The sequence below is a fragment of the Pavona decussata genome, unplaced genomic scaffold, assembly GCF_977016875.1.
Source record: "Pavona decussata unplaced genomic scaffold, jaPavDecu1.1 SCAFFOLD_38, whole genome shotgun sequence".
Classification (NCBI taxonomy): domain Eukaryota; kingdom Metazoa; phylum Cnidaria; class Anthozoa; order Scleractinia; family Agariciidae; genus Pavona; species Pavona decussata.
The window spans coordinates 1,601,393-1,624,570 of record NW_028145460.1 but is presented as its reverse complement, the minus strand read 5'-3'; the positions used below and the strand labels follow the sequence as shown (position 1 = coordinate 1,624,570).

The 23,178-nt window shown below is 37.7% G+C and overlaps 3 protein-coding genes across 3 annotated transcripts; 1 reads left to right on the top strand and 2 right to left on the bottom strand.

Moving 5' to 3' along the window:
* Positions 1–125: 125 nt before the first annotated feature.
* LOC146483531 (ATP synthase subunit O, mitochondrial-like) lies at positions 126–6,450 on the bottom strand. The gene is made up of 7 exons (XM_085105708.1): positions 6,351–6,450; positions 6,185–6,235; positions 4,591–4,774; positions 3,835–3,894; positions 2,438–2,550; positions 1,414–1,500; positions 126–310 (listed from the first exon to the last, which is right to left on the bottom strand). Exons 1-7 carry the CDS (start codon positions 6,399–6,401, stop codon positions 197–199), a joined length of 660 nt encoding a protein of 219 aa, XP_084961834.1. The 5' UTR covers positions 6,402–6,450; the 3' UTR covers positions 126–196.
* A 392-nt stretch (positions 6,451–6,842) lies between these two features.
* LOC146483530 (uncharacterized) lies at positions 6,843–13,229 on the bottom strand. Its single transcript, XM_085105692.1, has 3 exons — positions 13,084–13,229; positions 9,261–9,585; positions 6,843–8,230 (listed from the first exon to the last, which is right to left on the bottom strand). Exons 1-3 carry the CDS (start codon positions 13,141–13,143, stop codon positions 7,503–7,505), a joined length of 1,113 nt encoding a protein of 370 aa, XP_084961818.1. The 5' UTR covers positions 13,144–13,229; the 3' UTR covers positions 6,843–7,502.
* Positions 13,230–13,234: 5 nt separating this feature from the next.
* LOC146483529 (uncharacterized) lies at positions 13,235–22,436 on the top strand. Its single transcript, XM_085105686.1, has 8 exons — positions 13,235–13,377; positions 13,676–13,997; positions 15,170–15,370; positions 16,375–16,430; positions 17,536–17,714; positions 18,256–18,519; positions 20,001–20,226; positions 21,858–22,436. Exons 2-8 carry the CDS (start codon positions 13,771–13,773, stop codon positions 22,013–22,015), a joined length of 1,311 nt encoding a protein of 436 aa, XP_084961812.1. The 5' UTR covers positions 13,235–13,377; positions 13,676–13,770; the 3' UTR covers positions 22,016–22,436.
* The last annotated feature ends 742 nt before the right edge of the window (positions 22,437–23,178 follow it).

The window sequence follows — 23,178 nt, the reverse complement described above, 5'->3', positions numbered from 1 at the left end:
AGCAAGCACTAAGTTATCATACAGCCATAAGTGGACATTTGACACTTTGAGAGGATTGACTGCAACTGACTAAAATACATCTAAATTGAAATAAAAAAAAATACATCACCAGACCAATGCCACTGTTGAGTTTAAATCAAAACACTGGAACCTTTATTGTACAATCACAAAAGCTTGGCACACAAGTCCAAGGATGTTACACACTTGCACGTAGAGCATTTGTAATGTTTTTTATCTTTGTGGCCATGGACATATCAATGTGTTTGTCGTCAAGTTCAATCACCATCCCTCCAATAACTTTGGGATCAACCTGAAAAAACATTACATATCATTTGTCATACTTACGGAATGACCGAAAACAAGAAAGAATGTTTGACTAGATAGCCCGCCTTTTCCTAAAGTGGGTTCAAATTTGACTGGCACAATGGATGGCACAACGTTCAAATCTTTTGTACACGATAATATAACTACCTTTGTTTCAGGGCTTACCATGGGCAGGTATTCCGATTCTTCTCCCTTCACAAAAACTAACATTCCTTAATTCCAATTTCAACTGATGTATGGTCAAGTTTTCCACTGCCTCTCAGATGGTCATTATTGCTTTTGGTTTATAAGTTTTTTTAGTCCACAACAAAAAGTTTCAGACTCCTTAGTTAGAAGCCCACTTACTACACAGCCACCAATTCATAATATCCTTGATGCGATACATGTATTGCAAAGTACATGTAAGCCAGTACAAGCTCAAGAAAGTTCACCTAACAGAGGTGTATTAACCTTTATTATTCCACTATTATGTCATTTCACCAAATAAGGTCAAGAGAACGCGCAAATATAAAACCGTAATACACTGTAGTGTCCTGGTTTGACCAGTTTACAACTGAGCGAATACGGATAAAGACATTTCACTGGCTTTCTGTGTTGTTTACGTCCTTCGCCTGTGCCATACACTGAAGGACAGATAATGCCGGGTGTATTTCGACACTCTTACCAGAAAAGAAAAGCCAAAATAACAAAATCTTTTTGTAGTGGAATAATAAATCTCTTATTCAATGGTTTTATATATTAAATACATGCGGACATTTTGCTCATTCCTCGCATTTTTCCTCACCCCTTTGGGGCTCAGAAAAATACTACACAACTCGCAAAATACCTGCACGTATTATACTGTAAACCCATCAAACAAGATATATGTATTGTATGCATTGTAGCTGTATTGTATGTAAGTAAGTAATGTATGTATTGTTTTGTATCTAGAGTATTGTATTGTTATGTAGGTTAAATTGTTAGTAGCATAGCTAATAATAATAAATTAAATAACTTAAAAAAAGGAAAAAAAAAAAAGAGGTGTCTCAAAATGTCCTGGCAAATGTTATTACCCTGTGATAAATATAGTAGTTTTACTTATGTACTGACCTTAGTTTCAAGCTTCAGTGTTTCATTCTTTTTAACAAAACCCTTCAGTGCTGCCTGTAACTCCTTTAGTTGTGATGCATCCAGTGCCTTAATAGAAAAAGAAAGCAAACGCACAACTACATGTAAATCCACTGCACACTGGTCAATACGGGTAAGCCATCACACTTTGTGAGAGATATTATAACTTGCAATGGCTAGTTAATTCAATCCTAAGCAATATATCTCATCTTTCAATTTTTTCTTTTGTTCAATTTGTTTGTTTTCCTATGTCTTATTCTCATTATCATATAGAAACAAAGGAAAATATAACTGAACCGAGGATAAATAGAGGATATTACATGATCACGCAAGGATACGAAATTTCTCTTCAATTGTTGAAAAATATTTGCATGAATGAGTGAAATATTTTTCAACACGAGAAGAGAAATTTCATATCTCCAAGTAGCCATGTAATGTTCTGTTTATTATTATATAAATACCAATGAAATATCAAATTGATTGCAAAAGGCACAATAGCCCTTTTCACGGTTGATTTTTTTCATTTACATTACAATGTTATCCAACGTGGATGCGAGGCAATTTCGGGCTAAAACTACAAAATAGCCCGAAATTGCCTCACATACATGCTAGATTTCATTGTAATTTGAATGAGCAGAGTTAACCATGAAAAGGGCTATTGATCATGAAACCATAGCAGCAGTGATCTTTTCATGTGTGAAGATAACATGTTATTTTTACGTGTGAAGATACCATGTTTTCGCGAGAAAGCTCACCTGCTATTTCATTGGTGTTTATATCATAAAAAACATATACTGTATATACCATAAATGCTCATGTATAAGGTGCACCCTTTTGCTCAAATTTGGGTTTAAAATTTGGGTGGGGGGGTGCAGCTAATCTATAGCACCATCTGTAACTTGGGTTCTAAATGACAAAATGAATATAAAAAAAAATCATCTAACAGTACCATAGAACAAACACACGACAAAGCAAAAAGCATGTAGTCCTGACAAGAGTTACAAACCTTAGCAGTAGTTACTGAACACAACACTTCACCTCTGGCGGCACTCATAAGTTTACCAAAAGCTGCCACCACACTGTGCACTAAACGAAGGCGGTTGTTCTCTGCCAAGGTCCCTGAGAGAAATCACAAAACATGATTATTTTTTAACAGGCATATTTCACACTTCAACCTTGACTTACTTTAATTTACAACATCAAAAACAAGTGCTTAAGATGAAAGATAAAATTATTTTGTTACATCCAGGAACACCTTCCAATGATGAAGGACACTGGAAATTTTTAGAAACTATGTTAAAAATAGTTTGGTGCTGTTAGGCGCTTTACAGTTTTGTTTGAATAAGATCATGTACATGTAATGTAACTTGTTTATTTAACATTAATAAACAAGCATTTATTGTACAATTCTGTGGCCTGTTACAATTTTCACAATCTTCCAAGACTGATGGATGCCAATGGCCTGTTACAATAACAACAATTCTTTGGCAAGATTACAGAAATCCTTACAGATTTTTACAAAGTGGTCACCCTTCAAGCTAAAATATTTCTATAGAACAAAGCAATCGCGGTCGACAACGGGAGTCCGTAAGTCTAATTTTGTGTTTGTGTTGGGCTGCCTGGGCAAATGCACACGGAACAAATTGAGGTCGTGGCCATTTTGTTTCTCTGTCGTGCAAATTGACCTCATTTTGATGCAAGAATCTGACCTCATTTTCACGTGAAGATTTCACCCACACAAGTCCCCATTCTTCAACATACAAACTGGCATGTTGACTGCACTTTTTAATCTGTGATTACTATTACTAGTAATATTAATTACTAATGGATTGTCAAACAATTATGTTGTACATAATCAACAGTGAGAATGATGACTGACACAGGCAAACTCGGAGAAAGGAAATCCGAGTGCTCCTATCAGGAGTCGAACCTAAAACCTTTCAATAATCAACAGTATTCTTACCAAAAACAGTAAGACCCTCATTATCAGCACAAATGAAGTGGAACCTCGATTTAACAAAATGCCAAGGGACTAGGGAAATGGGCTTGTTATATTAAGGGTCTGGTCCATACATTTTAAGAGGCCGGGTTGGAGAATATCTTCTGTTATACTGAGGACTATGTTATATAGAAGTTTGTAAAATCAAGGTTCTACTGTAGCTGGCTGCTGGTTAGTGGCTACTAATGACAGTTCCATTAAATAAACAACAATACATTAGATAATAAAATTGAAAAATGGAACATTTTGTTCACAACACCACTAAAAAGACCATAGCATCACATATTTCCACAATTTGTTAATATTTAGAATTTATTAAATTACTTATGAATACCGCACATCTTTCCCAAGGTAAAGTATTCTGAGCAAACTATTACAGTGCTAACAAAAAAATAACAACTCACCAAATAGATTTACTGTCAGATCAGAGTATTTTTGGGTTTTCAAGACATCCGTTAAAAGAGCTGAAACCAAAATGAAAATATGAAAGTAAGAAACTACCAATATAACAATCCTCATTATACAAAAAAATATTTATTATCAGAAAACTACACAAGTTTCAAGGATACATATTCTGGTTCAGAATAAGGCAAAAGAGAGAAGAAAGGAGAGAGAGGAGAGGGGGAAAAAACACTGCAACCTTGTTTTTATGTTGCCAACTTTGGAAATAGTTTTTGAACAAAACAACAACAACAAAGAAAAAAACCAAACAAATGCACCGTACCATTAAGGAAGCATGACTGGAAGGGACCCATTTTCAAACATCTGGGTATAGGTGGTTTGCATTGCCACCATGTTGGTGGATAAAACAAAAGAAAATTTGCTCGCATAATTTGCATGAAAATGGCAGTTAACTCCCAGAGGAGAAAAATCTTATTGTTCCTGTCCACCAACATGGCTGCCATGACGTTACATGCAAACCGTCAATAAAATAAATTGCTAACTGTAGGTATGTTGCTATATGCACAACATATGGAAAAAGAATGGTAAAAATTCCCCATAGCTCCTTAATTATACAGACCATTTTCTGAATCAAGTTCTACTCCTGAATGTCATTTGTTTAAGGAACAGTGTGAAGGTAGATCAATGCATGGGGCTGTTGTGGCAACACAAAATTAACATCCTAAAATAGTTGGCGCAGAGGTGTGGAAGTAACTTACATTGTTTCTTAAACTTGTCCAATGTGGGGTTTTCCAGATACTCAGAAAGTTTTGCATTTGATTTTATGAGCTCATCAACTTGCTTTAATTCACTCTCAACTTTCTCCAAATTTTTCTCCTTAGCTGCTGCAGAATACATGGCATGGGCATAACGACCCTCTATACCAAACACTTGAATGGGAGGCTGCGAAAAGGAACAAGGTATTCTCATCAAAAGTTCTGTAAAACCTGCACTTAACGATTACACTTGGAGAATGGTAAATAATAAATAATTGCGTTGACGAAGGAGACGCTTCCTAATTGAGTCGTCCCAATACTGTCCATCATGCCCAGCGCGGGTTTTCCTTAGCACAAAAAATCGAGGAAATATGTCGGTGCAAAATCGCACCATCACAATAGCATAATGAATATGACAGTCCATCAGGCCCAGCGCGTTTCATACCCAGTGCCCACCGCTGTAAATGTTCAGGGGCAGCAGCCTACCGCTGTAAATGTTCCTAAGCGCGAGTAATCGAGAAAAGAGGTTGTATATCGGATAGGATTGATATAAAAATAGATATTAAAAATGTTTTGAAAACAAAAAAGACGCGCGCGCGGGCGTTTTGGGATATATAACCCTTTCTCAGTGTAGAGAAAACCGCTTTTCGTACTTAGAACCTAACTCTGTGCACATGCATGTTACTAAGCGCGAGAAATCGAGAAAAGAGGTTGTGTATCGGATGTGATTGTTATAAAAACAAATATCAAAAGGTGTCAAAAATGATTTTAAAAAACATAGACATTTCTTCAGTGTGGTCATGTCATGCATCTCCGAGGAACTTTTCTTTCACCATTCATTATGAAAAGCCACAATGGCATCTTAACGTCCCCTGCGCGTTTCATACTGTTCCTCGTGGTTTCGCTGCCAAATGTACAAAACGAAATGTACAAGACAAGGTAAGATCCTTTTCTTTCTGAAATATCCGCCCCATCCATGGTAGGATGCCCTATAAACACCTGGGACTGGTAGCATAAAACGTTTCTAACGGCTGTTGACAATTGTTCCCAGACAATAACCTAATGTTTTGCAACTATACTTACAGGTTCCTGTAATCTTAACATGATTAATGCAACTCAGTAGGGTGCCTAAGGGCCTAAGTCGACGCACTATAATCTTCAATTACTACTAGTAATAATAATAATAATAATAATAATAATAATAATAATAATAATAATAATAATAATAATAACTTTTAACTGTCAAGATGACAGTGCAATTATTGGTTTGAGGACATAAATGAAAGAATTTGGCATTCGCTAAGTCTTATTTAGAGGCATATTTTTTCCAAAAAGAAGGTCTTATAAAAAAATATATTGATATTCCAATTGTAAAAGCCAAGTGAGCTTTATATTGAGCTTTCGCCAAATTCGAGCTTGATGCATGCATATATCGTTACATAATTTTACTCAATTACCGTTGCCTAACACTCCATGGCTTGCATAAAAAAATTTATTTAGGTTTTCTTTTATTAAAGAAGTGATGAATCGAAAAAACTACAAAATTAATGGAAAAGAGACAACAGTGAAAAAGAATCAGGAAATCGCTAGTACTCACTTTGGCGGCGAGTTCAGCACAACGAGCCGACGAAAGACTGAGACTCCGAGCCTGTCATTTAAGCAAGAATAGTCAAATAAAACGTTAAATTATTTCTCTGAAGAATGGCATAACACTGAGCTTTCAAACCGCTTTATTCTTATTGTCTTTACAACACAAAACTTACCAAAAATGGGGCTCTTTCTACCACTCGACATCCGCGCAACATAGCCGCCATGTTGGTTGTCTGTGTGAAAGCGAATTCCCGGATATTCAACTCGTACCCAGATTCCTCGCTACAAGGTTTACCTTTCGGGAGTAGGGTAGGGGAAACGTGTTAGTGTTTTTTAAGTGAATTTTTTTTCATTTTCAGTCGTTGGTAAACGTAAGTACGTCACGTTCATTTATTTGTTTGAGTTTATCTCTTGCCACATGCTGGATACTGTACCTTTGTTACTGCATGTTTACCATCATTCTTTCTTTATTTGCAAGTATAATTTTAGGGGGCCATACATGGTATTTATGTGGGGTATTGTACCCCAAGAAAAGGGATGTTATTTTCTGACCCCTCCAGCCCTGGGAAATTCCAATATTTTGTTTCATACTTTCCTTTCAATTTTTGGCCTTCAAGACCTCCCTTCTCTCCCCCCCCCCCCCCCCCTACCCCCAGCCCCCGCCCGGTTTCCTTAGGTAAATATTGTCAGTAATGCTGTCATGGACTCAATTCCCAGGAATCCCAGCTGGGTGTTTCATATTAAAGAAACCGAGTTAAGCTGAAGTCATGTGCGTCACCTGCGGCTTTCATTCTTGAACCCTTTGGGTCAGTTATTAGAAGACAGTTTAGACACCACATTCTAAGCCACTTTCAATTTTGCCAACAATCATATCTAAGCATTGTCTACTGCCGACGGTAACTAGAAGGTTTGGAGGTTTGGAGGCCTACTGATTGTCTTAAGCTGCGGCCTAAGTTAGACTCTCTTCAAATAACTGGCCCTTTGACTCCGGTGTGTCTTCCAGAAATTGGCCACTTTGAGCTGTGGATGCTTTCTTCTGGCAATTGTTTAAATCTACTCCTTATTTATGGTAAAATTGACTCCAAAAATGTTATCCATTTTTTTGCACACATTTGTACATTTATTTATTTTTATTTAAAATTACACAACTTCAGACCTGAGAAGATGGGCCATTGGATATCTATTGCTTTCTCAGACTTAATTAAGGTAACTATACAGATTTTTTTTCAAATAGGTGACACTTATAAGGCTGAAATGTATTATAAACAATCTCATTTTCACTGAGAAGGCTCTAAACAACACAATAGAGTATCATTCAACAATGTTTACAGCAAATTCCACCACTCATCCTCTAAATCATCATCTACTTTAAACAAATCTTCACCAAGCATTGAAGATCTGGCTTGATTATTATGATGCTTATCTTGACTTATAATTTCTGTAGCTAGAGAAGGCAATGACATTGTGTTGTCACGATATTCACCCAATGTGGAAGATGTCTGGGTGTTGATGGTAGCTTTGGGTTCAGGCAATGTGATTTTTGATGTGGACACGGGCATCAATTTTGCCCATTTACTAGCAGATGTAAAGGAAGAGGATGTCTTCCCATGTTCTGCCACAACAGCTGAAATCTTTTTAGGAGTAGAGTCTCTGGTGGCTGTAGCAAAATACACATTGCATTTGTAATGACTATTTTGGGAATTTGACTTCAAATTGATATCATAATGAAGTAATCTACCACTACCGCAAGGCTGGTTTTCTACAGCCTGCTCTTTAGATGCCGCATCATGTAATTTTAAGGTATCACATGAGTGACCTTGCATTTTTATATCAGGAGATGATTTGGCAAAATGCCTCACACCCCTTGGTGAATTTCCAGCATCTAATGCACAGCCCCAGTGGTTCTCTTTGGCATTGCTTTTCATTCTCTTTTGCTGATGGGAGGACATTTTTGTCCCATCTTGTCGCACTGACTTCCTCTTTCCTCGTGACAAAGTTTTATCAAAAGCATCCCTTTCTGTAGTCACGTTAAAACCATCAAAATTATCCGCATCTGTGCAATTAAGGAAAAACATAAATAAGTAGTGAAATTCTGTCCCCAACCTTGTCTAACAACTAGTTGAGTTTTCTGCTCAGACTTGAGTATCAAGCTAAGTCATTTGCTTATGTGCTGCAAGTCACAAGTACACTAGGCTCGATCTCTGCTGTTCCCTTGGGTCATTTCCAGAACAGTGGGTGGTAATCACTGTCTCATCTAGTACTCAAATTAAGTTTCGGAGTAGAAAGCTAGGATCAAGAAGTAGGCAGCTTAGCAAATGAGTGTTTACAACGGTCTATTAAACATGTTTAACCTTTTTCCCATAAAGTAGGATGTCCAAAAATTCCAAGTAGCTGTTTTTTTTAGCTGGGTGCCAGTGCTGTGAGAACCCTGCTGTCTGCTTAGAGAACCAATATATTAAAGTCACTGTCTTCACAGATGTCATTTAGAAGCAGAAAAAAAACAGCCAAATAAGCCTACAAAAAAGGTTAAAGGTAAAGATGCACACATGGCTGGCACTTAACCTAGTTTCTGCAGCATGAAGCAACTAGGAATATTCCTACTCCCCCCTGGATGGGATGCTAAGTCATTGCAGGGTTACCCCCCAGAAGTATCATTGGTACCCATTTATATGCTTGGGAGAAAAGAGACATTGTGCACTGACCCTTTGATCTTCTGACCATCTGATTGAATGTTCGATCAGCTAGCCACTACACCACCATGGCTCCACAAAAGGACAGTTCAATAGGACAAGAAATTTTCTGCTGTAAGGGGTGTCACAGTTGATCTGTACAAGTCATTGATTTTGTTTTTACAAGTAAAGGAAAATAATATAAATCTAAAAACATGAAGTTGAAGTATAATCTAACAGGACTAGTTTGTTATCAATATTATTTCATGATCCCAAACGAGAAACAGCATGAAAACTGAGTGAGTCAAAGAAGTGTCTAAATTACAAAAACATTTTTAAAGCTAAACTAGTAAAGATATGTATAATTATTTAAATTGAATTGTTAATTGCATATCAATAGAGAGACAAATTTACCATTGTCATCAGTGGAAGTGGCATTCATAAACTTTTTCCATTTGCTCTCTCCAGTATCAAGTCTTGCGTCGTCTTCGTAAGTTGTGCCATTGTCAAACTCAACACTAGTTGCACTTGGAATGTCTTCAGAAAACTTGCAGTGGTCATTGTTTTCATCACCTTCATATGTCAAGGTCAAGTCCTTTGCCATTTGAGCTTCTCTGCATTTCATATTCAGTTTCTGCACATGCCTGCGGCAGTCCTGCCCACTGCCTTGTGCATACACCTTCTTGACTGACTGCTTTTCTCCACAAACTTTGCAAGCCCATTTTTTGCTCTTCTTTACCTGAATGTGAATTTAAAGAGTGTATTTACAGAAAATCAAAATTTATTTTTATTGATCACTAGCTTACATAACTTGTGGGTCTCCAGTGAGCCAACTTGGCTTAACTGGCTAGAGAATTTAATACAGAGGTCCTGGCTAATAGGTTTCAAGAGACAATGCATCAGTCAAATATTCTAGCAGTGCCCATCCCCCCCCCCCCCACCCCACTTGGGTGGGAGCCAGGCATTTTTCCACATTGTCCATCCCAGATGGCTGGCTTTGAGAGCTTGTGATTTTCAACTCACAATACGCATACAAGTGTAAACTCGGTAAACTGTCGCTTCATTTCAAGGATAATGTCACCAGCAACGGTTATAAACTATTAAGTAAATGAGACATAAATGAGATTGAAGATTCACAGCATGAATGGTGACGGCCACACAACTGAGAAATAGGACTTATCCAACTAGACTTACTAGTAATTTGGGTTGAATAAGCTTTTATTAGAGTAATAGTTAGTATTAGCCTGGAAGTGAAGAAATCAACCTCTTTTTTAATTGGCATCTGACCAGCTTGTTTGTCCCAGCCGTGGGACATGTGCAAGTTTATTTCCAAAAAATGCTAATGCCTGCGATTGAGCCCAGTGGGGGGTGGGGGGCACTCTTGGCATTGCCTGATGCAAAAGGAATAACTAAAAAAGTAATTTCATGTATAGGAATAACCAATTTATCTACTTAGTTTTAGGGATAATTTAATAAAAAATTATCTTTTTAGTCTGTAGGGGGTCACCGGCACACTTTTGATAAGCTTCATAAATACTTTTAAATTCTGTATTAACATGTACTATTAAGATTATCTAATTGCAATGTAATGTATCGGTCAATTCCAAGCGCGATCATCCCCCCCCCGGGCAACCCCCGGGCATTTGACCCCTGTTCGGCTCCACATAGTGGGGCATTTGACGCAAATAGAAACCCGACCCATCGGGCATTTGACCCGTCGAAAAAATGTTGGTCAGTGGTCGCGTTTAAAAATGATTTGTATTCCATGTAAGCCATTTAATACTACCATAGAGAAGCGTTCCAACAAATATATCTGAGATTGTTTTTGGCATGGCGGTGTTACATATTGCCCTTCGCTTCTCATTTTCAGTGGTATGTCCAAGTTCCCTCAAGCTTCGTTCTCGCTTTGGTTGGCGTTCGAAGCTCGACTTGTTGGCATGTCTAGGTTTCATAACATAGTGTTTTTTATTATTGTTCTTGTTATCACTGTCTTTTAACAAACCGTTCACAGTTCTACTTGTAATAGAAATATATATTCCTGAAGTGAATGTGCTTTACATTTTTTTTTGTGATAAAGTTGCATGCTTTTAAATTTATAGGTACATCGCGCAGAATGCCTATTGTTCTTGGGACATTTACTTACTGCACGGCAAAACTTATAGATCTGTAATATTAGCGGTGAAGCGTAAACTTAATGACTGTCATTGGTCCAAATTTACGCGCGCACTGCTCCGCAGGGAATACCGTTTAGCTCATTAACTTGTCGGAGCGGAGCTAAAAGACAAAGGCCTGACGAAGTTATGCTCTTTCTATTGTTTTCTAATATCGCACCTTCGCACTGTGGCTGAATAAGTGCTTTAAACTAGTATTTTGGCTTTCATTAGTCTAACAGATCGAGGGGTTTTTCAAGACCGATTGATCAGCCTCGCACTATTTTTGCATAGGGCAACTCTTACCTTCCGCTAAGCCACGGGAAAAAAAAAAGTCATTCGAACCTACGATAACTTGAATGCCGTCTGGTCGTGCGGAAATCTTGAGTTACTTATTATTGAAAAAAGTTAGCGCGCGCGTGCCTTCGTATACCATTCTCTTTGTTGTGAAAAAAAAAAGAGAAGCTTTAACTGGAACATTCTGCTAAGAAACGTTCAAAGCTACAAGCTATTGACGGTACCAGTAATACACAACAACGCACTTCCAACGCGCTCCCGAGCAGATTGCGCTAATCGGTAGCCGAGCGACAGAATACTTGATCGTAGAATTGCAAACGCTTTGCTGGGTTGCCCACAAACTTCTCTCCATCTCCAAACTGCTTCGCCGTTTAGTTCGAAGTGAAACATAGGGCTGTTTTTGCTTACGTTTTCGCTTTCCTGGTTCATTGCGCGACAGGTTTTCGAATGAACCAGCTGTGCCGACAAGAACACTTTTAAAGTTCGCGGTAATTGGAATATTTTACAGTCAAGTGGTTTTCTTGAATAGGCTATTGTTAGTTTTGACATCCATTGTTATGCAGACCTGTGCTTATGACAATAGCCCTTCGATCCAAGACGCGCCATTTTCAAACGCAACTCCAACAGCCAGTTTTCAAACTCAAAAGGCGAATGGTTCCTGTTGACCTATTTTCAAAGTTGAAACGGGTTTTGTTTCAGAAAAGACCCATCTTTCATTTGCCGTGCGTGAAAATTTGAAAGGCCGTTTTGATTGTCAGAAAATCGCTTCTGAAAACGGCCCCCATACAAAAAATGGCCTATTCTTGTCCATTTTTAAACGCAAAAGCGAATCCTTACACCTTCTATATCCACTTACCTTTCGGCCTAAATTGAAGATACAACCTTCTACTTCAAAAAGCCGCGCGTGAAAGTTAAAGTTCTAACTCCAGGAAATCAGAAAAGTAAGTTTTATCAACCCTAGTGGGCTAATTTGGGCCCTTTCTTCTCTTATTCAGGCCATTTCACGGCACTCACGCATTCGAATTTGCCGCTTCATCGGTTATGAATAATTAATGATGTCCAGGCATTCTGCGCGATGAACGTAAACGTAAATGCCCATTGTATTGCAACAAGAGATGATTATCATCCAGTTTATTTAATCAATGCGTAAACTATTTAACAAATCATGCAGTCAAATATTTTGCGAAAAATGGACACGTATTTGCAAACTTCATGTACATTTAATATAAAAGAAAAGCGAGTATCGGTACATATATCGTTCAACTCTCTGTTTGTTGAGTTTCGTATGTGATGTTATGCATTATCTTTAATAATAAATTGTTTTAAATTTGTGAATGTATCAATTTCGTTGATTTTTATATAAATAGAGCTAGCGAATACAAAAAAAAACCAACACGATGACTTTTCAGCCCCAACCAGTGGGGCATTTGACCTAGAAATCGGCCCATATAGTGGGGAATTTGATCAGGCATTTTTAAAAAAGTCAAATGCCCGGGGGTTTTCCCGGGGGGGGCATGATCGCTTTTGGAATTGACCCAGACATAAATGGCTACCGTAATAATTTATCTCTAAAGACAATGTATTAAGCTTTCATTCGGAAGCTATAATGCATTTTTCCAATTTCAAAACAACAAAAATAACTCTTAACCTTAATTAATTAAACTTTTACAAGCTATATAAGCTTACTTCTATAACAACAACCTTTTTAAAACGTAACATAAGCTAAGTAGAATTGAAGACGTCTAGGTTGTTTTTGGCGTGCAAAAAAATAAAACATATGCAATACTTACTTGGTGAACTTGGAAGGTTGTACATGAAAAACATCTGAGGATCATAAACTCTTGAACCATTACTTTTAACTTTCAAAAGACTCCAAGTTAAAAAATCAAGTCTAAAATGAGTATTGCTTTGCTCTGCTTTGCAGTTCAAATATGGCGCGAAGTGGATTTTGTCTTAATTCATCATTTATGCTACATGAAATGTCTCTCTCCTACTAAAGTCCAGTCTCTCTCTTTGGAAATCGATCAAGGGCAAAGGAGCACTGTGAAAATACGTGCAGGAGATTACGGAGGTGTGCTGTACAGGTAAGGCGAGTGGCTTATAACAGCGCTATGTGCGTAATTTGCAGAGCGATTTCTGGTGCCTGTTAGTCAATGAAAACTAAGATTCGGTGCGCGTGCGAAAATGAAACGCACTTGGATTCGTGCAGCGATTTGCGTCTTCCATTGCTTGATCAGCTGAGTGGCACTTCCTCTCAACTTCTTTCACCGTGTTAAATCACTTTACTGCCGTTATTTCTTGAACATCTTAAATTGTGATATCCTCTGCATCATACGCATTTTATCCATACAGATTTTTTCGATTTTTTTTTTCTTACCACAGAATACCACAGAATTGAAGTGGAGGCTGTGACGACCGTATCGCATTTCCCTCAACGCTGACTGTCTTAGAATTGTCGTCAAGCTTCTACGTGCAGAATGTCGGCTAGCTCTCCAGTCCACGTGCAATCACAGGAACAAAGTGATAGTTCCTTTACATCTTCCGGCGGTGAGAAGCCCCTCGTCGTAAACAGTGCGAAAAATCGATGTGTTGTGGCTTTCGTGGTAGTAGTCATCCTGACATTCATCTGGGGCATAGCGCTACTTCCGGCTATATTTTACGCGAATAAATTACCAGCTCCCATGGAAAAGCAAGTAAATATGAGGTAATGTACCAGGAAATATAATTAAAACTCACTCAACTGCTGGGCAGGTTTAGCTTTTGGGTAGAATTGAAAGATGGCTGACTGTGTTTGGCTCTTTGGCTTAATAACCTGGGACTTTTTCACTTTGCGAAAGTTTCAAAGTCCGGTATGAAAGCTAATTAAATTTTAAAGCAATAAAGATTTGGGTATCCGGGATGGGAGTCTGGTTGAATTTTCAAAAGAATATAAATGTGAAATCTCACTGATCATTTTTTCTCAAACATTTGGCCTCCAGAGGTTGGCTGGACAGCATTCTAGCAACTGCAAAAATTAATATCTGATTCAGTAATTTACACACTCCAAGTCTGGGAGAAGGGGATGGCAAATTTTCTCTCTGTGATTCAGTGGAACGGTTGGTTATACACTGTTTCTGATCACACCTTTGACCTTGGGTCCTCTTGTTTATTTTCTTGTTGTAAATGACCATAGACAGATTGCACTCAAATGTCTATAAGTAAACAGCATTCATTTTGCTGTCCTCTTTCCTTTCTCTCTTGTGCTGCTTTCTATTATAATATTGTGTTGTTCCAGAAAATATCCATGTATCCCCTACCGAAGGTTCTTTGGTTTGTCCCCCCCCCCCCCTCCCTCTCTTGGAAAGGTTGCGTGACAAGCCAAAAGAGCATCTGCAAGCATGTTATAGTTTGTCTGACCTCTAGTCTCAAAATCATAAAACCCCTGCTATAACAGTGTATATAATTAGTGACTACAGGTTTCTCTGTAGGCTGCAAAATTCACTACACATCCACCTGTACATCTAATATGTGCCGTGACTTCTCTGATTTTATAACCCACCTTACTTTAATAATAATAATAAATAATAATAATAATAATAATAATAATACTTAGGTTCTTCTAGAGTGCAGCTACATATTCTCAGCGTGCTTTACAAAATATAAAGATGAAAAGCTAAAAAAAGGATATCACACAATTCTATAAACTCTTTGTGTGATTTCAATTTATCGCATAATTTTTTTGATAGTAAGCACTGAAGTGCAGTAGCTGCTTACTTCATAACAAAAATATTTTGCCATCTACTGGTAATCTAAAAATTATGTATTGAAAATCCCATGACCAACGTAAAACTACAGGAGCAGAAAATCCCTTTATGGTGACTTTGCCTTTTTCATCAGCCTGATGCCGCCACCTATCAGCCCATGTAACCACCCACTGGTGTGGAATGAAAAGATAAAGATGTGTGAGCCTTCTTGCCCATGGACTCCGTTTTCCCGTGATGAAGACTCTGCTCTTAAGGTGGTAGATAACTTTTCCCTCTCCATAAGCTTGCTGGGCTTTGTCATCATTTTGGCAACTTGGATCAGAATCAAACAACTGTGAGTTAATTATCGCACTAGAATCCACTGTTAGTACAAGCCATATAACCAGTGAACAATTTTTTCACATACAATCCCCAGCGTGTAAGTTTTTGCAGGGGTGTGCATGACTTGGACTATCCTATTTCAGAACAAAATTTGTATGTCATTTTCCAATGCCCCTTTAATTTTCAGAGCTGACTCCTAAAACGTTGTTCATACCTGTTTTCAGATCTGGTCTGTAAAATCCATACCCATTCTGTTAAAGCCAGGCACCTTTGGTGCTGCATCTTATGTATATAGCTTATTATTATTATTATTATTATTATTATTATTATTATTATTATTATTATTATTATTATTATTATTATTCAACGCATTGTAACATTGCCCAAATAACTGGTCATGGTGCACTGAATATTCGGTGCTGCAGTCAACAGATATCCTGCATATATATTTAATAATTTTTGTGTGTTGGGGCGAAAAATGGCAAAATAAAATTGTCTCCAGCTTTTCTGGGTATAATTTCATGTGAACAATTTATAACAATAATCATTATTCTCCTCAGTCTTATGGAATATTTCCTGATTTAGCCAACTCAACCTAACAACTCATTGGCTAAGTATCAGGAAGTGTTATTCCATGCGAATTAACAGAATAGCAATTTAGCAATTACTGCTAAATCGTGCAGAATATCAAGCTGTCAAGTATGACATAGATAGAAAAACTCAATGTAAGAAAACAAGAAAACAATTTATTTATAATTCTTGAAATCTTTTGGGAATTGACATAATTATGCAGATACCTTGTTCTTTTCTTCAATTCTCACATATTTTAGCTATTCAAAAGTCATGGCTAACCAAAGTGTATACTAAATACTGTAACCATTAGTGGCTGATTACTGTGAGAACTGTGAGGCTGAAAATAAACATTTCAGGTCAACGCGTGCAAACCATGATAAATTTTCTACTCTTTGATAAAAACATTGTCATTTCCTTTTTAATTTCGTTTCACTTTGTTGGTAGGCGGACATTTCCTCATATTATCCCATTGTACATTCAAGGCCTTTCTGCTGCCATCTGTAAGTATGAATGGTCATAATTTTCTTTCTTCAGTTGGTTGTATCTAGACACAAAATCAGTGAAACAAAACACGACCAACAGTAGCAACGGGCAATATGGCCTTACAAAGGAGGCCATGTATGCCTTTCTTCAGAAGAAGAAAAAAAAACCACTACAGACTTGCCCAGTTTATCTGTATTTCATTTTTGTCTGAAGGCTGAAAATCTATCAATTTCACTTCACCAAAAAGGCCAGCTAGTAAAAAGAAGTCACCAATCGTAGCAATTTTGGCTTAACAGATCAGCGTTTTATAGTGTACAAAATATTATTACAATGCATGTTCCCACCCTGCTCCCAAGAAGCAGGCCTGTCAACCTCACACGTCTTCAAATATGGAGAATATGACTCAGTCCCCGGCCAGCAATAACCAAGTGCCTAACAGAGGCGTCATATCGAGGCTGAATTCACGGGTTCAGTAGGGGGGGAGGGGGAGGGAGGAAATTAAACATACAAGAATCAACGCTAAATATTTCTGATCTTCTTGTCAGAAAATCGAGTCTACGACAAAGAGCAAATTTCGTCAATTATCCGGGAGATTACAGACAGAAATTTGGAGACAAGAAGATACGGCTCAAAATATGGAGATTACAGACATAAATCTTGAGACCGGGAGATACGCTTCAAAATCTGGAGACTCCCGGATTATCCGGGAGAGTTGACAGCCCTGAAGAAGTTGTGTATCTCATATTACCATTTCCAGTTAAAGTTTCATCATGATGATCCTGATTGACAGTTGGCATTGCCATATGCCACATTAAATGAATTGGTTATTATAAAATGAAATGTAGGTTTTAACAAGTGTGGCCTGTGCAAACATCTCTATTAAATCGTTGAGTTCGACCCAGCAGTTGTGTTTTACATCGTCCCATCAACAGCATGCATATGAGCTGGATCCATAAGTTTGGAGCAGTGTTTGTATTAATACCTTGGCCAAAAAAGTGATATACACCCCTTATGGTGGATGCAGTTCAATGATAGTATTATAATGTACTATTAAATGCATTGCTGGACTTGAGGCTGTATCATTATTAAGCTATAAATTATTATCTCTAATATTCTCTTTAGCTTTCCTCATTGCAGTAGCTAATGGGATGGGAAGAGAAAAGGCATTCTGCACCAGCAGATTATTCTCCATGGCTCATGCAAACCCCACAACATTTTGTACTGCCCAGGGAATTTTGATTCATTACTGCACAGGAGCATTGTCACTGTGGTTTTTAGTTTACACCATCAATTTGGTTCAGGTACATCTGTGTTTATTTCATTCAGTGCTTAGCACTTATAATATTTTATTATTTAAATATCAAATATTCAATTGTGCTGTTCCAGAAAAAATCCATACCCACCCCACGGAAGGTCATCGGAAGTTGCTAGGGGGAGGGGGGTCTTAAAAGTCAATTGAAAATTATAGAAGCAAAGTATGAAGCTAAATTTGGAATTTCCTAGTGGGACAGGGGGTGCAAAAAAAAACCTTCCGTGGGAGGAATATTGGATATTTTCAGGAACTGCACATTATGAACTATCTTGCAATTTGGCTGATTTATTTGTTACGTCACTAGAGAGAAAATAGGACCTATTTTGGATTTGGTTTTAGGCCGGTGGATACTTTGAGGTCTAAAATGTGCCCTCTCTCATGCCTCTCCATCACTAAAATACATGTCCCTACTCCCCCTGGGGTGCCTACCATGTTGGCCACATGTTGCCTATGGCCTGTCTAAAACATTTATCTTCATACAGGTCTGCTAATAAATTGATACAACATTTATTTACATGTATGTCTTCCAGATGGTTTATTCTGATAGCCTTGTCAGCCTTCAGGGTAAAAAGTACAAAGTCGCGCATGTCGTGTGCTCCTTAATTTGCTGGTTGCTACCATGTATTCCTGTTGGCATTGTACTGGGCTCTAAGACTGCATCCTATGATGTTATGTTCATGCGAATGTGCTTTCCTAATGGCGAAGTAGGGTTCTTCACATCAACGTTCATACCAGAACTGGCACAAGGAGTTGGCTGTACCTTCTTATTAGTAGTTGTTTACAAGCTGTTTGTGGTAAGCTTTCATTTTTGTGCCTTTGACATTTTTACCTTGATATATATTGTGACATATTCACCCAAGACCCCCACACAGGGAGAGGGACCTGCCTCTCCCCCCCCCCCTCCCTCACTTTTTAGACCAAAACCATGGCCCATAGAGCCAAGGCCCTGAGGTATTTCATTTCACAAAGAGAGAACAGTCAAGCGTTAAAGAGTGGGGCCCCCACTCACCTGAAGGTTTGGATCCGCAACTCCTGTGACATCAGAGGTCAAGCACTTGGCCATTATTTTCAAATAATATCTGAGGGTAATTCATATACCTGCCAACTCTCATGCCTGCAGACTAAAGATGTCATTCTCACACATCAAGGACAATTTTTCATGCCTGATTAATAAATCTGGACTTAAGTTGTTTCTTAGCATATGTTTAATAACAAAAATTCAATTCAATTTCCCCCAAAAAGGCGCTTAATGTTGAGTTTGTGTCCTAACTGTATCACAACAATCGCAAATGTCTACAATCCATTCAAATCTAAAGTTTGTCGGAACATCTTCGGATTTCATCAATGTTCAGAAGTCTTTGGAAAATCATTGGAAATGTTCAGAAGTGGCTTGGACATTTTCGGAAATCCCGGTAATATTAATGACAAGACAAAAATCTCACGCATTTGTCTTAGAAAAAGTTGAAAGGTATAGTATCATGATGCACTGCTTGACTAAAGTACCAACAGTGCATAAACAAACAGATCAAAGAATTTACCATGTTACACTTTTAATTTAAAAACAAGCATTTCCTAAAACATGGTACAAATTAACCCTTTAAGCCCCAAGGGAAATGCCAAATTTTTTTTAAATCGGTAACTATGAAGCAGGAGACCACATGTGATATACCATTTGAAAGGTACATGTATTTTCTGGGGTATGCTATAAATCACACCAAAAGAAACGGAGGAGATCACAGATTGAATTGACAAGTGCCCAAAATGAAAAAATAAAAACGTTTAAAATTTTTCTGTTCCTTAAATGTAAAGATTGGGTATGTCCCTAAACTATAGCCTAATTTACAGCTCTCAGTGCATAATTTGGTTGTTGTCAGATATTAACTTGGCCTAAAAAGTACAAAGATAAAAAGTTCCAAAAGTTGCAGGGGTGGTAAATCAAGTCTTGTATAGGAGGGGGGCATCATATTATGCCTTCCATGTGCAGATCTTTCCAAGATCTCTTAGTTGTGGGAATTTCACGCCAATTGACTGAATATTGAGCATGTAATTGCATCTTGTGCCATATGGCACTATTGGGGCTTAAAGGGTTAAAGGAAACCTGTCTTACTTTGAGTCAAACTTGCAGTGTTTTGTACTCCTTGGTATCTTTTGAGATCTTTCCCCCTTGAACATTCTTCTCAGACCATTATATTGTAGTTTAGACAAATACAGTAAATTTTTAAATGTTTGCTTATCTATTGGGTCATTATTTATGTCAGTCTTTTTATTATTTCAGCTTCGTAATGTCCCCACAGTTGTTGGTGAACAAGCTAAATTGCGGAAGAAGAAGATGAACAAAGTTGTTAAACGACTGGTGTTTCTTATGTGTGCATATGCTGTTATAATGGCTCTTACATATGCTCCACTTTGCGTATTACAGCAGCACTCAAAACTACTTGACCATTATATCAAGCAGTATTTTGGTTGTCTAGTTTTTTTTCCTCCAGATCATTGTCCTAAAAGTAAGTAGTTCACAGTCAAACATTTTTTGTACCAGAGTGAATAACTAGTGTAGTGTGAATTTAAGTAACCTTAACTGCATGTGCATTATACTTTAATAGACAAATTAAAATATTATACTATTTTGAAGGATTTGTTGCAAGAAAGGCATATCTATAGTAATATTTAGCTAATTTTTGACTAAAAAGTCAGAAAATGCTCCAAACTTGTCCAGTTTTAGCAAGCACTATGGATTCAACTTTTGGAAAGCCTGAAAATCTTATTGAGGGTCCTAAAGAATCACTCTAACGTTCTTAATGACAACAAATGTTTTGCCATTTTTCAAATGTTTTGCCTTTTTTAGGGTGTTATAGGGGTAGTAGTTTCCCTTAGAAAACCAAATAATACCCTGTCTTCCATTCAAGGTCTTAGTTTATTAATCCGAGGCCCCTATAAGTGTCAGCAATATTAGTGCCAGTTTTATGTCAGTAGCAATTCACAAGCAACAGGGAGATTTTTACTTTAATCCAGGACAGCGATGTCTACCTTTGAAGATGCCAATGAAGTATATATGGACCAAGATCTTTTCTTGCATATTTGCCATGCCCATCCCCAATTGCCCATTATCAAACCACTCATCTCCCCCAACCAAAGCTTTAGACAGAAGGGCATTCAGGCAGCCTTTGGACACACAATATTTGGAAAAATTATTTATTTAAAATTCACTTGGTCCTTCAAAACGTTTTCAACAAATATGCCCCTCGGGATGCCCAACTTTCGTTTTCTAGCTAAAAGCCTGCCCCCAACCAATGGACCAAATTGACTCCTCTCCCCTCCCCTACCCAGAACAAAATTGCACCACCTGACTTTCCTGCATCATCATCATCATCATCATCAATCTTTATTTACCCTCGGATTGTAGAGTAGCTTAATGCAGCTAATGTCTCAGAGCATTTTCCCACCCAACCATGATAATATACGCACAAAGACCAGACCACATTACCGGGATCTACATCCCCTATTCTTTGCGAACAGTGAGTGGGTTCTTTAACGTCCCACAGAGTTATTTACAAACAAGGATTGTGAGACGGGGCCTACGGTTTATCGTCCTTATCCGAGAAATATATGTGTTTCGTAGAAAATCCGGGAGAGTTGTTAATCTTGGCCAGTATGTTCTTAGGTTTCCCTTGTGGTTTGATGATATTTATACATCAGAATGAAAAGACATTCCGGGTACAAATGAGACCAAATTGTTAAACCCAAAAATGCCCCCTTTGGCTTAAACAGGACCCAAAGAAGTCTATTTTTCTTTGCATGAAAGCCTTTGCCAGTCACTCCCTTTATTGTAGATCCAATGGCCTGGTGTTTGATCATGTACAGTAATGTTACAAGTGAAGACAAGATACAGGTCGTTATTGAAGGGCTGAGAGTATAACCAACCTAAATGTATTCCATGTGAGTTGCTCTGAATTTGCGGATAAAACATTGCTCCAATGTTTTATCCGTTGCTTTGTGCTTCCTGGGCCACATGCAAAAACTCTGGTGAATCTGAGCTAAAACAGCAAAATGCGATCTGAAATGGATTTAGGTCCATTATGCTCCCAGCCCTTCAATTTATGACTCAAAGGGTTAACAATCTATTATTATTCCGCAGCTTACGAAAAGCACACCTTTGCAGCAACCTTCATTGTGTCAACACTGAGCTCAGCATTTTTTGCTCTGACTACTGTGTGGTTCTTGGCATTCAACAAACAGTCCCGCAAACTTTGGAAATTCTGGTGGAGCAGAATAAAGAAATGCTGCTGTCATTAGCCAGTGACAAGCTTGGTTGTTCTGAACAAGCAAATTCATTGGCAAGTAAAACAAGCCAAGCTGTGACTCTGTTGTATTCTTACTACTGTAGTTGCATCGGTGGTACACTGTTATTTTGTCAAGACATCTGTTGTTAATTGTTATTGTTTAATGTAAAGTTTGTTTTTAATTAGTTGAATGAAACAACTACATTTCAATCAACTTGTTTGCATGAAAATCAAGTCAGCCAGTGCATAATAGTTTACATAAAAATCATGCAGATGCATTTCACAAAATCTCATTATTACCAGTACCAAATTTTCTGTGGCCCCCCTTTGGAAATTCTGACCAGTGTAGCTTGTTACTTAATCCTTTAAAATGTTTGGTCATTTTGTCATTAGCTAATTTAGTGAATTCTTGAAGCCTTAATTAGGTCCCCCCCCCCCCCAAAAAAAAAAAAAAAATATATATATATATATATATATGGAACTACATTATCTTAGCCTTATTAAAGCATACATTAGGCAAAGCAATCATATTAGCAATGACCAAACTAGCTACAAATATATGCGCTCTATAAATTGGCAAACTTAGAATTTTCTGAAGTTTGAGCATGGTATATTAAAATAATAGTTTTAACAAGAAACAAACTTTCAAAGTATTGAGATTTTACAAGGTGGCAGTTAGTCTTGCTTTCTTTGTAAATTTCACAGCTTTTGAAAACGGATTTCTCCGAGAATATTCAACATTTTGGATGGACTTATATTCACCCTGGTTACCAAGTGTGACATGCTCTTATAGTTTATGGCTTCATTTGCTTGTACAGTCAACTCCCGACAACTCCAACCTTCAAGGGAAATTGAAGAAAGTTCGTGTTATCAGGAGTTTGAGTTACCGAGGGTAAAGTTATATATTAGAAGATTACCTGAAGGGAAAGAAAAATTGGTTCGAGTTAGCGTGAGGTTCAAGTTAGCGAGGATTCGAGTTATCAGGACTCGACTGTAGCATGATGTTTGATGTAAGCTAATGAGGTAAAACGTAAACAATGACCAGCTAAAGACAGGTGGTAGAAAGCTTATTAATTAAATTACTTTTTGAACATTTTATAGTTTCTGGACAGGTGCTCTTTACTGTACTCAGCAACGGACAAAACAAGCTGCCACTGTGTAACTAGCATTCCTTAG